The sequence below is a fragment of the Oncorhynchus nerka genome, linkage group LG9b (genome assembly GCF_034236695.1).
Source record: "Oncorhynchus nerka isolate Pitt River linkage group LG9b, Oner_Uvic_2.0, whole genome shotgun sequence".
Classification (NCBI taxonomy): Eukaryota; Metazoa; Chordata; class Actinopteri; order Salmoniformes; family Salmonidae; genus Oncorhynchus; species Oncorhynchus nerka.
This window is the reverse complement of record NC_088424.1, coordinates 9,417,321-9,432,636: the sequence shown is the minus strand read 5'-3', so window position 1 is coordinate 9,432,636 and position 15,316 is coordinate 9,417,321. Positions and strand designations below refer to the sequence as shown.

The 15,316-nt window shown below is 42.5% G+C and overlaps 1 protein-coding gene across 1 annotated transcript in view; it reads right to left on the bottom strand.

The window, feature by feature from the left end:
* The window catches only part of myo10 (myosin X), a 253,221-nt gene that overhangs the window by 87,257 nt on the left and 150,648 nt on the right, over positions 1 to 15,316 (bottom strand). The window contains exon 5 of the mRNA XM_065013323.1: positions 2,281 to 2,415. Coding sequence (XP_064869395.1) covers positions 2,281 to 2,415 — 135 coding nt within the window. The remainder of the gene's footprint in view (positions 1 to 2,280; positions 2,416 to 15,316) is intronic.

Genomic DNA, 15,316 nt, shown 5'->3' with positions numbered 1-15,316 from the left:
AACTGAAAAATAAGAAGAAGAAACTATACTATGAATCAAAGATAAATTATATAAAGAATGACAGTTAAAAGCTTTCGAGCACCTTAAATGACATTTTGGGCAAAAAGGCAATCTCAGCTTCATTATTCATTGAACCAGTTGGCTCATTCATCACAAAACCCACTGATATTGCCAATTACTTGAATGATTTTTTATTAGCAAACTTAGGCATGACATGCCAGCAACAAACGCTGACATTACACATCCAAGTATAACTGATCAAATTATAGTAATTTTGAATTGTGTAAAGTGAGTGTGGAAGAAGTGAACAAATCATTGTTGTCTAATCAACAATGACAAGCTACCGGGGTCTGACAACTTGGGTGGAAAATTACTGAGGAAAATAGCGGACGATATTGCCACTCCTACTTGCCATAACTTCAATTTAAGCCTACTAGAAAGTGTGTGCCCTCAGGCCTGGAGGGAAGCATTTTACATTTACATTTTAGTCATTTAGCAGACACTCCTATCCAGAGCGACTGGATAGGGGTAAGTGCTTTGCTCAAGGGCACATGAACAGATTTTTTTTTTTTTTCCCGAAGATTCAAACAAGCAATCTTTCAGTTACAACCTCTTAACCACTAGGCTACTTGCCACTCTGTAAAAGTCATTCCGCTCCCCAAGAATAGTAAAGCCCCCTTTACTGGATCAAAACCAATCAGTCTGTAAGTATACTTCTGGAAAAAAATGGTGTTTGACCAGATACAATGCTATTTTACAGTAAACAAATAGACAACATCAGCACGCTTATAGGGAAGGAGATTTAACGAGCACAGCCCTTACACAAATGACTGATGATTGGTCGAGAGAAATTGCTGATAGATTGTGGGGGCTGTTTTGTTAGACTTCAGTGTGGCTTTTGACATTATCGATCATAGTCTGCTGCTGGTATAATGTGGATAAAGAGTTACCTGTCTAACAGAACACAGAGGGTGTTAGGGTCTATGTATGAGGATGACTCAACGCTATGCACGTCAGCTACTACATCGAATGAAATCACTGCAACACTTGACAAAGAGCCGCAGTTAGTTTCAGAATGGGTGGCAAGGAATAAGTTAGCCCTAAATATTTCAAAAACTAAAATAATTATATTTGGGACAAATCATTCACTAAACCCTAAACCTCAACTATATCTGGTAATGAATAATGTAGAAATTGAGCAAGTTGAGGTGACTAAACTGCTTGGAGTAACCCTGGATTGTACACTGTCATGATAAAAACATGTTGATATAACAGTAGCTAAGATGGTGAGAAGTCTGCAGCACTATCAACAAGGCAGGTCCTACAGGCCCTAGTTGTGTCACACACATACTGTTCAGTCGTGTGGTCAGGTTCCAAAAGCGGGACTTAAATGTACACAGAGAGCTAACATCAATGATATGCATGTCAATCTCTCATGGCTCAAAGTGGAGGAGAGATTAAATTCATCACTACTTGTTTTTGTAAGAGGTGTTGACAAGCTGACTGCACTGAGCGGTCTGTTTAAACTACTAGCACACAGCTCAGACACCCATGCAAACCCCACAAGACATGACACCAGAGGTCTCTTCATAATCCCCAAGTCCAGAACAGACTATGGGAGGCACACAGTACTATATGACTACATGGAACTCTATTCCACATCAGGTAACTGATGCATACATTTTGTGTTGTGGATATGTGGTGGTGTGACAGTGTTATACGAAGCACCGTTTTATATTTTGTTTATATGTTATATAAGTGTCTTAATGTGTTTGGACACCAGGAAGAGTAGCTTGCTGCCTTGGCAGGAACTAATGGGGATCCATAATAAACCCCAGGAAGAGTAGCTGCTGCCTTGGCAGGAACTAATGGGGATCCATAATAAACACCAGGAAGAGTAGCTGCTGCCTTGGCAGGAACTAATGGGGATCCATAATAAAATACAAATACTGTCAAATGTAAATAAGTACCAACACCTAAAATGAGTACTAACACCTTTTACTTATGGCTTGCTTACACCATACAACTTTACCCCACTGTTTGGCCTAAAGACACACCTCTGACCTCTGAGACCTGTTCCCCAAAAAGCCCACCCTGGCCCAAAAAATATCTACCTTACTTGGGACCAGACTGGCCCATTGGGACTTTTCGGGGGTTGCATTAAGATAGCGATGATTGACTCACTGAATAAAAATGATTTGGCCTTTTCCTTCTCAAAAGCAAGTGTTTAGAGGTTGTTGATTCTGCTCTTCACAAGTCCTTTGCTATGTAAACACATACCTGCTCTCCAGGAGGTCCTCCTCCACGTGTGACGTCCTTTCTGTTGAGGAGAGCTCCAGGGAGTGCTCACTCATAGCCGACAGGAACCTCAGGATGAGCTTGGTGCTCTCGGTCTTACCCGCTCCACTCTCTCCACTGGGGAGGAAAGGAGAAAGAAAGAGTTGATTTGGATTCATTTGATCTTTCGTTATTCAACGCTGTAGAATGGGACTGGTACATAATGTAAAAGGCATGTCGAACTGGGAAAGGAGTCATGAATACACGTACACACACGCACACATGCTTGCGCACACACACACATGCACGTCAGTGGCTGTCGATGCCGTTTAACATGAGGGAGGATGATTTTTATTTTATTAGCATGGCCATATTTCTATTACAGCATATTGGATGACTGTCATTCATATTCCATTCACCCAGCTCAATGCTACATCGATAGGTTTAGGTTACTTCATGATACTATATTTTTCCCTGTACCCATCATGAGGTTGCTTCAACCTAGGCTATTTTACAACGTAGGTGCACAGATTGAGAGAATTTTGAGTAATCAAAGTACCAAGACCGTGACAAATTCAATACCGCCTTGCACACTCTTGCCAGCATGATCTAGGGTGTAATCATTAGTCCAACAGTTGTAAATTAGAGTTTCTAATGGACAAATTCAGGTATGTTGATCCCGGTTTGTTCCGTTTAAGAAACGTTTTTCAACAGAATCGGCAAAATGAATACAGCCCTGATCACATGCAAACAGTTCATAGCAGCCACATAAAAACAGCATGATGACTTTGCTCGTTATCTATCTACGCGCTCTCCTCCTCTCACCTTTTCCGTTCGCTTGTGGACTTCAGCATAACACATCAGTTATCTATCTACGCGCTCTCCTCCTCTCACCTTTTCCGTTCGCTTGTGGACTTCAGCACAACACATCAGTTATCTATCTACGCGCTCTCCTCCTCTCACCTTTTCCGTTCGCTTGTGGACTTCAGCACAACACATCAGTTATCTATCTACGCGCTCTCCTCCTCTCACCTTTTCCGTTCGCTTGTGGACTTCAGCACAACACATCAGTTATCTATCTAAGCGCTCTCCTCCTCTCACCTTTTCCGTTCGCGTGTGGACTTCAGCACAACACATCAGTTATCTATCTACGCGCTCTCCTCCTCTCACCTTTTCCGTTTGCATGTGGACTTCAGCACAACACATCAGTTATCTATCTACGCGCTCTCCTCCTCTCACCTTTTCCGTTCGTGTGTGGACTTCAGCACAACACATCAGTTATCTATCTACGCGCTCTCCTCCTCTCACCTTTTCCGTTCGCTTGTGGACTTCAGCACAACACATCAGTTATCTATCTACGCGCTCTCCTCCTCTCACCTTTTCCGTTCCCGTGTGGACTTCAGCACAACACATCAGTTATCTATCTACGCGCTCTCCTCCTCTCACCTTTTCCGTTCGCGTGTGGACTTCAGCACAACATATCAGTTATCTATCTACGCGCTCTCCTCCTCTCACCTTTTCCGTTCGCTTGTGGACTTCAGCACAACACATCAGTTATCTATCTACGCGCTCTCCTCCTCTCACCTTTTCAGTTCGCTTGTGGACTTCAGCACAACACATCAGTTATCTATCTACGCGCTCTCCTCCTCTCACCTTTTCCGTTCGCTTGTGGACTTCAGTGCGGCTTATGCGTCAGTACTAGATTCATTCTCTGATTCTTTGATTGAGTGGACAACATGTCAGTTCATGCTGCATGAGCTCTGATAGGTTAGGGACGTCTTCCTGAAGTTGTCATAATTAGGTTTTGTATTTAAGTCAATGAACCCAGAGGAGGACAGAAGCTAGCTGTCCTCCGGCAACACCATGGTGCTACCCTAATAGAGTGATGTTGAGGCTGCTGTAGACCTTCATTCTAAAACAGTTTCAATCAATTATTTGGTGACATTTTAATATATTTATTATAGTTGTATCTAAGAAGGATAACTTTAATGTTCCACTATTTTGTTATGAAATTCACCGAGGAGGATGGTCCTCCGCTTCCTCCACTGAGGAGCCTCCTAATGCACGCATGCACACTCACACATGTACTTGACATGTACTTGACACCATATCCCTTACATTTTAGTCTCCAGCCTTCAGCTTTATCAAGTGTTTCTTGATAGCATGCCCTTGATTGAGTCTAGCCACAACAATGAGGGTGATAATGCATGATAAGCCAGATGTGTTTCAAGAATGCTTTGCACTCTTCATATGGCATTTAAAACAATGCCTTGCTTGCTTTCATGTATGTATGTATTTGTGTATGTATGTTCGTACATGTATGTATGTATTTTTTATTTATTTAACTAGGCAAGTCAGTTAAGAACAAATTCTTATTTTCAATGACGGCCTAGGAACAGTGGGTTAACTGCCTGTTCAGGGGCAGAACGACAGATTTGTACCTTGTCAGCTCTGGGATTTGAACTTGCAACCTTGCGGTTACTAGTCCAACGCTCTTACCACAAGGCTACCCTGCCGCCCCGTATGTATGTATGTATATATGTATGAATGCGTGTGTATGAATGCGTGTGTATGTATGTATGTATGTATGTAACATACAGGATATTCACCATTTTACCACTAGAGGTTTCATTGCACACTACAAAACATTAGTAAGTAGACTACACTGAATATACAAAACATTAATGACACCTGCTCTTTCCATGACATAGACTGACCAGGTGAAAGCTATAATCCCTTATTGATGGCGCTTGTTAAAGAAGATTTTTTAAGCCTCGAGACAATTGAAACATGGATTGTGTATGTTTATCGTTCAGAGGGTGAATGGGCAAGACAAAAAATGTAAGTGCATGAATGGGGTATCGTAGTAGGTTCCAGGCACACCGGTTTGTGTAAAAAAATGCACCGCTGCTTGGTTTTTCACGCTCAACAGTTTCCCGTGTGTATCAAGAATGGTCCATCACCCAAAGGACATCCAGCCAACTTGACACAACTGTGGGAAGCACTGGAGTCAACATAGGTCAGCATCCCTGTGGATTGCTTTTGACACCTTGTAAAGTCCATGCCTCGACGAATTGAGACTGGTCTGAGGACACAACTCAATATTAGGAAGATGTTCTTAATGTTTTGTACACTCAGTGTATACTGTACTGAACCATTGCTCACCAACACCTGTGCAGATTAACTACACGGTGCGAAGGCTTTTGTTCCAATGTCTTGCTCATCTGGATTTTGATTAATTGAATCATGCGTATAATTGCTAGGCTAAAACAAAAGCCTGCACACCCTGAACAAACAATACTGTGCAGAGAGCAATAGAGTTGCTCTAGAGTTACAATAAGAAGTTAATCATTCAAAAGACTGCTTGCATGGTTCCCTTTCAGTCGGTACTCTCGGTACAACACAACCACGGGGAGTCGCTCTCTTGCGACTGACTGAATAACTAAAATCATGCCCGACAATGTCAAAGAAAATCATGCCTCACTGGAATCTCCGCCTTCCACAGGTGATAACCGTGAAGCTCAGATTCATTCATTCAATTCTTCCTCTCTTTACCTTAGACTGGAACGATTCAAGCTACAATTTTTGGGGGCGGAGGAACAGACCATCTGACATTGCCAACTAAACTGTCCATTTGTGGCAGAGCGCGCTCACCCCCTGGACGTTGTGTGATTGAGTTTGTATTTGTTCTCCTAGTTTCCTAACCACAAACCAATGAGTTATTCTTTGGATTGCTTGACCTGGCTTTAGCAATGACTGAAACGACAAAGGCTAACAAGCCGGGCTTGAGTTCGCGACAATGCCCAACTGGATAAAAAGACACTCATGTTTGTTGTCTTGTATGTCTCAGCTCGGGGCATGCTCTGGCTGCCCTCGCTCGAATCAATTTGTGTGCGGGATTAGGGGACGGTGTCAGTAACAGTGACACCGTCCACGACTGGCACTGTTCTCCTAGCCCACGGCGCAGGTTCTCTTGGCAATCGTGTAGCATTCTTGAGGGGGCTTGGTGTGTCTGATAGTGACTCCTTCTCCCGGGTACCGTACCTCGACTGAGTTGCGGGATGTGGAGATTGATTGGGTCCTTGTTTGGTCGAAACAAATGTTGTCTACTTGGGCGTGGTGTATGCTGTAGCTGCCCGCCCTTAACCCGGCTTCTGTGCGCTCTGCCGGGGTTACGGGAGGCTACTCGATCAGAGAAGTCCCGCCATGGGTACTCCCCGCTACCTTGGTCTGCCTTGGTCAATCACCGCTTGCCTCTCTTCCCAGACTTGTCGATGAAGGATCCAGTCCCACCTCGGTGATCCGGTCCTACGTAGACTTTAGAGACCAGACTAGCTAAACAATCGCTGCAGAGCGTACCAGCCAGTTTAGCTACTGCCAGCTATTCATGCCTCCCCATGGTGGAATTGCTTTGGTAGCTCTCTTGTTTAGTATACGTAGCGTTAAGTTACCTGGTTATTCTAAACGGACCGTGCTAGCTAGCTAGCCTAGCTTAGACTAAAAGCCTCATGGCTAACATTGGCTAGCATGCATAACTTCCGGCAGATGTGTACTAGTGTTCCTCCGGCATTATGGCAGCCCCATTCCTATTTCCAAATCCGGGAGTTGGAGGGATTGGAGGAAGTGGGGTTTGCGTGCACCTCCAATGAGGAAGCAGTTCCACCCTAGAGCGAGGGGCCTTAGCACGGGTCTGAGCAACCAGTGCACCCTTCCACAAAAACATTACTGTGATGACAGTGCCCCCATGTTTGTTACTATGTCAGCCATTGCCGGACCCCCCTGGGCTTCATGCAGGCTATACAGTCTCACGGTACATTGGGAGCTTGTCCATGTTTAATTTGGGAAACCAAGTGAAATCTGTTCGGGAACATTGATAGTAATATGTTTTCACAACAAAACATATTTAATTAAACTGTTGATAGCCCCTCTCTCTGTGCTCTTGAGAAAGGAATGAAGAAGAGAGAGGAAACGCATGGTGGTGAGATATGTTTTCCACTCAGTTTCAACCTGTTGTTGAACTTCTTTCTTAAAATGGATAAATCACAGTGAGGTGAGTTTTAAAAGCATGAACCTCTCTTGGTGATACGGGTTTGATGTTATTTTTGATTGCATTTGCATTGGTGTCAGAGTGGTTAGAGGAACAATAGAGGGCCGAGTACCGAGTTGGGTACTACAAACGCATGTCCAGAGTGCATAAAATGAGATTACAGAGTCAAGTGGAATTTTACTGCTGTCCTGAAACCGGTAATATGATCACTGTAACAGCCCTAGTAGAGACTGATCTGAGCCGGTGCACACCCTTTTAAGGGGATGAGTGGCAACATCAATTCCCACCACTGGGCCAGTAGGTCACACCTGAAGCGACCATTTTAAGCTGTGAGACGCGTCCAGGTGAGTGGCTAGCCTCAGTGCTGGAAAGGCTGCATCAACAATAGCCCCAGGGGAGCGACTTCCATCACAGCGGACATCATCCCCAGTAGGCGTAGGCACTGTCGAAAACGCCCTGTGTGACCCCAGCCAAAACTTGTCTGAGCAGGGCCCGGACGCCCTCTGTGGGGATAGATGATCACGATACGCGAGTGAAACTAGCTCGAGACCCAAAAGGGGAATGCGCTGAGATGTAGCCAGCTCTTTTTTTGGTTTCTTATGAAGCCTAGAGACTGAATACAGGACAGCAGCATGGATGTGTAATACTGTTTTCTCTGCCATCACCAGCCAATCCACTCTAATAGCCAGTGCCTTGTGAGTATTCTGAATTTGTAGACTCTGAGGTGTTTGTTGAGGGCGTCTAGAATGGCTTTGCAAAGTTCCATCCCTTTTCGGATCCAGAAAATATCCCTCTATCTCCGAAATAGGAACCACTTGGATTGCTTGCTTCTGGAGAAGGGAGGATATTTCCTCCCTCAAAACGGACGCCAAGGCTTCGTGAACAGTCCACGTGATGATGCCACAGAAGTGAGGGGGACACACAACAAATTGTAGCCTGTACCCCAATGTCACTGTTCAGATGATCTAGGAGCACATTTGCGCCATTGGTCAGATCAGACAGCTAGCCTCCCATCATCTGCTATTTGAAGGGGTGGGACGCCACCTTTTGGATGGGAAAGATATTTTTTTTGTCTGTTTCCACCACTCTCGACCGTGTCGCCGAAAAACTAGACCCCTTCTGTGGTAACAGACAGGGGCAATTGTAATTCAAGCGAATTCCCAGGAACGAAAAGTGTTGAGCTGGAGACAAACAGCTCATTTCGGGGATCATATGAACCACAGAGACTGTATGTGGGATAATAGCATGGTTGTGTTCAACCCTGCTCGTTACCTCTATTCCACTACCAACAACCTGTATCATTAGGCACCTCATAGTGAGTAGTGAGCTCCAGGCAGGATTCATCAGCAATGAATCAGAGTAATGAGCCACCAATGGGGGAGGGGTGCCCAACTTATTACTCCCCCCGTGGGGAGATTGATTCCCCCCTAGAACCCTATGAACACCATGGAACACAGGGTAATTGAGGGGACATTAAGCACTGGGTAGCTGCAGAAACAGGGTTGGGAGAGCCCATGGCATACAGAGTTTCTTTCACCTGTTGTGCAGCAAGAGGCTGCATGCTCCTCAAACAGTGCTTGATGCATGGAGTGAAATACGTCTTCTTATAAGATATTTAAATATGCAATCCTGTGAAAGCAGAGTTTTGATGGTTGCCACTAAAAAGAGGAGGATCCCAGCTGCTATTATATTTATTTCTCAGCTGCTCCTATTAAGTACATGCTCTGGTGTAAAACCAGAGTAGCCTACCTGATTGAGTGCAAGCTTTTTCAATAGCCTATGTAGGCCACATTCTAAGGTTTATATCATTCACAACTAAAGTTGCCAAATAACTCTAGCATATAGAACTTTTTAAATGATCACTTTTACGCTCAACATACGCACACTTGCTCCGGAATCAGAAAAATATCCTTTCTATTTTATTCAGCTAAGTTCAATTATATTCTTCTTACTATAAAATAATGGCACTTATAAGCATATCTTGTCTGCTAAATGAACTAGCCTACAGGCTATGGAATGGCACATAGCCAGATAACATACAGTAGGCCAATTCACTCTGTTCTTCTGAAATACATTTTCTTCATATCATGTTTCTTTAGACCTGCCTAAAATAAATAACGGATGTTTTGTGATGGTGTATATTAAATGTATTTATAATACTTTTTAAAATGTCGATGTTCCAAAGGTGTTTAAACGTGTTTATGTTAATTAACGTGTTTATGTTAATTAACAGTACATTACGTGTTAAACGTGTTTATGTTAATTAACAGTACATTACGTGTTAAACGTGTTTATGTTAATTAACGTGTTTATGTTAAACGCGTCTATGTTAATTAACAGTAAATTACCATGAGACCAGCAGTCATCCGCATGACAATAACCAGCTGACAAGATTCCATGACCACCATAGTCCTCGTCTGTCCACTTATTGTGCCCACTTTGGATTCAGCTTTGGTTTGGGATGTGTGAGGCCCCCTTTGAACCACTGGAGGCTGTGGATCTGAGGATCCTCTCCTACAAGAACTCCCTGCTCGTGGCTTTGGCTATGCTTGATGGGGTACTTCCAAGCGTTATCCGTGCACCCTTCCTGTACTCAGTTTGCCCCGGGAGACTCTGAGGTGACGTTGCGTCCTTCGCCCCCTAAGGTCATGACTATGTCCTACAGGTCTCTAGCTTTGAGCTATTTCCCTTTTCCACTGTCATGCTGAGAGAGGAGTAGAAGAGGCGACTGATGTAATGTTTTTTTCTGTTTTGAAATGAAATATGCCGCATGCATTTGAACAATTTAAAGTTGATGGTGCAGAGCAAAAGATGACTTTCGTTCATGAGATAAAAATAAAGTTGTATTGAATGAAGAAAAACACATTACTGCAGCAAAGAGAAGTCATCAGCAGTAGCTATAGCATCTAAGCTAGCAAAAGCTTATGCTACTTGCACTTCCTCCTACACTTGTTATCGTGCTTTGCTGTAGGCCTGCAAACCAGTTGATTTAGTTAGTTGAACTCAGTAGCTGTGGGGAGAAAAACAATTGCTGTGTGTTCAGGGTTAAATACTTGTTATCCTTAGTAAAACAATGTCATGTTCGGCTCAATGCCATGACCATTTAGGCCAATTCCACTTCAACGAGGTCAAATCAGGAAATACATCATTTGCAATTGAATACATGATCCAAAAAAAACCTGGCCCAAGAAAGCATTCATTGTCTCCATATAGGGGGTCAAATGGAATTCATTACAAATAGTGAAGCACAAAAAAGCTCACTCATTATTCTCAAACCGAACACTCAGTGACAAGACACAAATAATTAAAAAGGCACATAAATAGCAATGTCATTCCAAAATCTCCAGGGTTAAGAAATCTGACAACCCTCAGCCAGTCACTAAGAAACTTCCAGAATGAATGTGTCAAATGTAAAACTAGTTAAAGTTTCAAAGACACATACAAACCTTAACGATACCCACAGCTAATTCAGATATTCACAGTGTTGTGTGGTGTCTCAAATTAGAAGTGAAAGTCATGCCAACCCTCAGCCGAAGCTTCCAGTAGCATTACATCAAGATAACTTGTTCGCCTCAGACAGGGCGACATGTTTGTCTAAACAATGGGCCAGGGGCCCACACAGGAAGTGCTGTCTGTGGTGACAGAGCAAAGAAAAATAGCTGCCAGCTTGTAGCCGGTCTGCTCCAGCCTCCTCCCTGAGGTCCCTGACGGCAAGGCCAAGGCCAACACACACAAAATACGAAGTACATAACACACACCAAACATTAAAACACGAGTCCACTAACTCTTCACGTGTCAAATCGGGAAACTTCTTGTTCCTACAGAGACATCGCTACTATGCACGCCCATGTGCAATTACTTGTGACTACCACTGCAAAGCCTTAGACTACTGGGACATTTGTGCAACTGTAGGCTACAGAGAGCCACATAGAAAGCCACATAGAAACTGAGACCCACACAGAAAAGAGAGAAAAGGCTCATATCCAGTGCTTCTGGTGTAGGGTGGAGTTGCCCCTAGATGCCGATCTAGGATCAGTCTAGCATTTTCTACACTAATGTTTAAGGTTAGGATTGGGGTTGGGAAAGCTGATTCTACATGTGTACCTGGGAAACTTCTAGTGAGGTCACCTGACAAAGATTTCTGTGAAGTCTAAATTTTTATCACTAAAGCCGCAGCTTTGAGAGTTTTTCTATTTTCCATGTTCTCCACCGGAAGGCATGAGAAGAAGAGGCCAGTCCAGTGGGACATCTGGAATGTTCTCTAACAGAAATATTTACTCTGAGCCGGGGAGTAGGTCGAATTTAATATCGCCCGTCACACAATTTTTGTGATCCCTCACATTCATAACCTGCGTGTCAAGAGTGCTGGAGAGGTCAAGAGGTCAAACCTTCTTTAACAGGTGGGGGGGGGCAGCAACTAGGTGTTTTTAGTGACAGAGAACAGAAGTCTGAGTACAGTGTGGAGTAAGATTTAGTAAACGTGACTGTATGAATGACACTGGTTTGATAGCGCTGTTTACGGTTGAGACACGCGGCGACAGAGGAAGGTTGAACATATGAGCTGATGGCTTTATGACTTATTTCACTAGCTCACTTTTTTATGAATGTCTATAACCATAACTTTTGAGACCACCTTGTCATTCTTTTCTTTGAAATAAATTGTTAACTGTTGAATTGGAGAGAGGAGAGAATTGTTTCAATGTAATTTGTCAAGGAATTGGGACATGGAATTTATGTGGAAATTTCCACCACAGGACTACGTCATCATGGTGACAAAATACATTTTCAACATAGACAAACCTTGTATAAAGTATGTTGAAATGTACCTTTAAATCAATGTCAGATCTTCAATGTTAAGTACACTATCAGAAAAAAAATCTGTAGGCTGGGAAGAACCTCCTACTGGATAATATCTCCATCTACAGCTACCCTTCGGTCTCCCATTCAGGGACAACCCTGCTTAGTTATGATATTTGTTACTGACTATTATCAATGTGCTATCGTGAGAATAAGTGTACATTTAAATACTTAATGGATTGACTGTTGCTATTGAAGTCATTCCAAAGGGTAGGTTTAACAGAGCAAATGAAATGTGACCATACTTTTATCCAACATATATTGTCACGACCGTCGTTTAAAGCTCTGGGTGATTTAAAATGTAATATTTTGTGATATTGAATTGTGTGTGGTTGTCATGGTGAGAGGTTAGCACGTCTTCGGGGTGTGTTATTTGTGCTTCTGTAACTTTCTCACTCATCATTATTCACGATTCATTCAGGATTATCCGTAATCACGGTATATTAATGTAGAAGTGTTTAGAAACATATTATATTCTTATTGGTTTGTGACCTAAAACCCTAAAACCCTCACAAACTTTTACAGATGCACAATCTGAGCGCATCCTGTCGGGCTGTATCACCACAGGGTATGGCAACAGCAGCGTCCTCAACCGCAAGGCTCTCCAGAGGGTGGTGCGGTCTGCACAACGCATCACCGGGGGCAAATGACCTGCCCACCAGGACACCTACAGCACCCGATGTCACAGGAAGGACAAAAAGATCATCAAAGACAACAACCACCTGAGCCACTGCCTGTTCACCCCGCTACCATCCAGAAGGCACGGCCAGTACAGGTGCATCAAAGCAGGGACCGAGGCCAAGCAGGGACCGAGGCTATCTCAAGGCCATCAGACTGTTAAATAACTATACATACAGACTCAAATCATTGGCCACTTTAATAAATGGATCACTAGTCACTTTTAATAATGCCACTTTAATAATGTTTACATATCTTACATTACTCATCTCATATGTATAAACTGAATCGTATACCATCTATGCAGTCAATACGTGCGATGAATGTGGGGCAAAATACTTAACTTTGAACTACTTTAATACACATACAGTGCATTCGTAAAGTATTCAGAGTCCTTGACTTTATCCACATTTTGGTACGTTACAGCCTTATTCTAAAATTGATTAAATAAAACAAAATCCTCAATCTACACCAAATACCCCATAATGACGAAGTGAACTGTTTTTTTTTTTTTTTGAGAGAATGCCAAGTGTGTGCAAAGCTGTCATCAAGGCAAAGGGTGGCTACTTTAAATAATCAAAAATATAAAATATATTTTGATTTGTTTAACACTTTTTTGGGGTTACTACATGATTGCATATGTGTTATTCCATAGTTTTGATGTCTTCACTATTATTTTACAATTTAGAAAATAGTCAAAATAAAGAAAATCCCTTGAATGAGTAGGTGTGTCCAAACTTTTGACTGGTACTGTATATCATAAGGCCTTCCGTTGAGGTCCTAGTTACACCCCAATGCAGTGTTCCTGAAACTCCTGGTTTACAGGTCACATCAAGCCTGCAAGTCACATTATGCTGGCTTGCAAAGTGATGTGTAATTCCTATTGAGATACAGCCAGAATGAGAACATCCAACAATTGGAAGCTTAAATCACTTGTAAACTGCATTGAGAATGTCTGCTGGGGTAGGGAAGATTTATTATTGAGACTACCTGAATAATATAAACTGGAACAGCCACCTCAGTAACGAATACAAAAAGTCCAACTACTAACAGATTAGATTAGTTTAGAAAAATGCATGTTATTTATGTTTGCGTAGAATAAGATTAATCAACCAATCAATGTACATGCAAAAACATACGTATTGAAACAAATAATTCAGAAAATCAATCTGCAATAAAGCATGCTGGGAGATATGATAATGATCGGCATGGTTTTGAGTGGTTTTGAGCAAACATGAATTTGTAATTTTACTCAACAATCAAATTCAGCTCACTCCGAGCAGAGTGAATAAACAAACTTTAACACATTAGCTCAAATTCTTATCCTTTTGAAGTCCGCTCAACTGACATAATAATGCTAATTAAGCAATTAGTTAAGTTGGCTTTTTTTACAGTGAGGGAAAGTTGGCTATTGTATTTTTAAATGTTGACTAAGTTAGAATTGTCTCCACAAATGTACCCACATTTCTATTATGTGTAAATCATTTATGATCAGTGAATGCCATAATGTAGTTATTTGGTGAGGTACTTCAACCTATTAGATGAAATCTTATTTTCATTGTTTTAGCTGTCATACTGGCTGTTCAGTCCAAACCTAGAATTGTATCATGGGAATTTGTTGCGCTATACAGACCTCCCTCCAAGGCACGTGTTGCAAGGCAACCCCCTAGACATATAGGCAAAAGCCAGTGTGAGAAACTTGCTAGGAAATGTTTATGCTTGGAAACAAACAAATACTGCACTCTGACCCACAAAACATATCTGCTTGATTCATAATAGTGTTGTAAGACAAAGCAAGGAAAGTGAACTTCAAAACGTCATGTCGTTTCATTGGGATTTGAATCTGCTAGCTTCTGAAATAACTTACTAATCCTTTAAAATGAACGGGGTACATTTAAAGGAACAGGACATCTATTTTCAGAAGGATTGGTAACAACTTTTCATAGCTGGGGGTACATAAGAGGATGGAATTCAATAAAAAAAAAGAACTAATAATGTCAGAAGAAAATGGCACAGAGACGGGCAACTGTAACTCATTTAAGTATCTGAGAGTTAAAGGGACGGGACCTCCTGTTAAAGGGACTAGTACATGTAACTCATTTAAAATGGCCGTGGCAGTGTGCCAGGCGGCCCAAACTGGGCAAATACAGAGCTGAAAGGCACTCTGCCTTTGTGTAAAGCCCTGGCCCTCCCCATGGCTCTACAATCCTAGTCTATTACACAGCCCAGCGGGCACTGTGGATTCTTTATACCAGAGTCAGTGGGCACACTGTCGGAGCATACCAACACCACTGGCACTGCCCCAACACTTTTGTGCCCCTGAAGAATACCACAGAGTCCGAAAAAGACTAAAGGACTCTGACACAGTGAGTTTTCACATCAAGAAAAGGAGAGATGAAGGAGGGAAAGAGTTGTAAAATATCTAATGCTCTGGTCCCCTGTAGGGAAAGCTGGTGT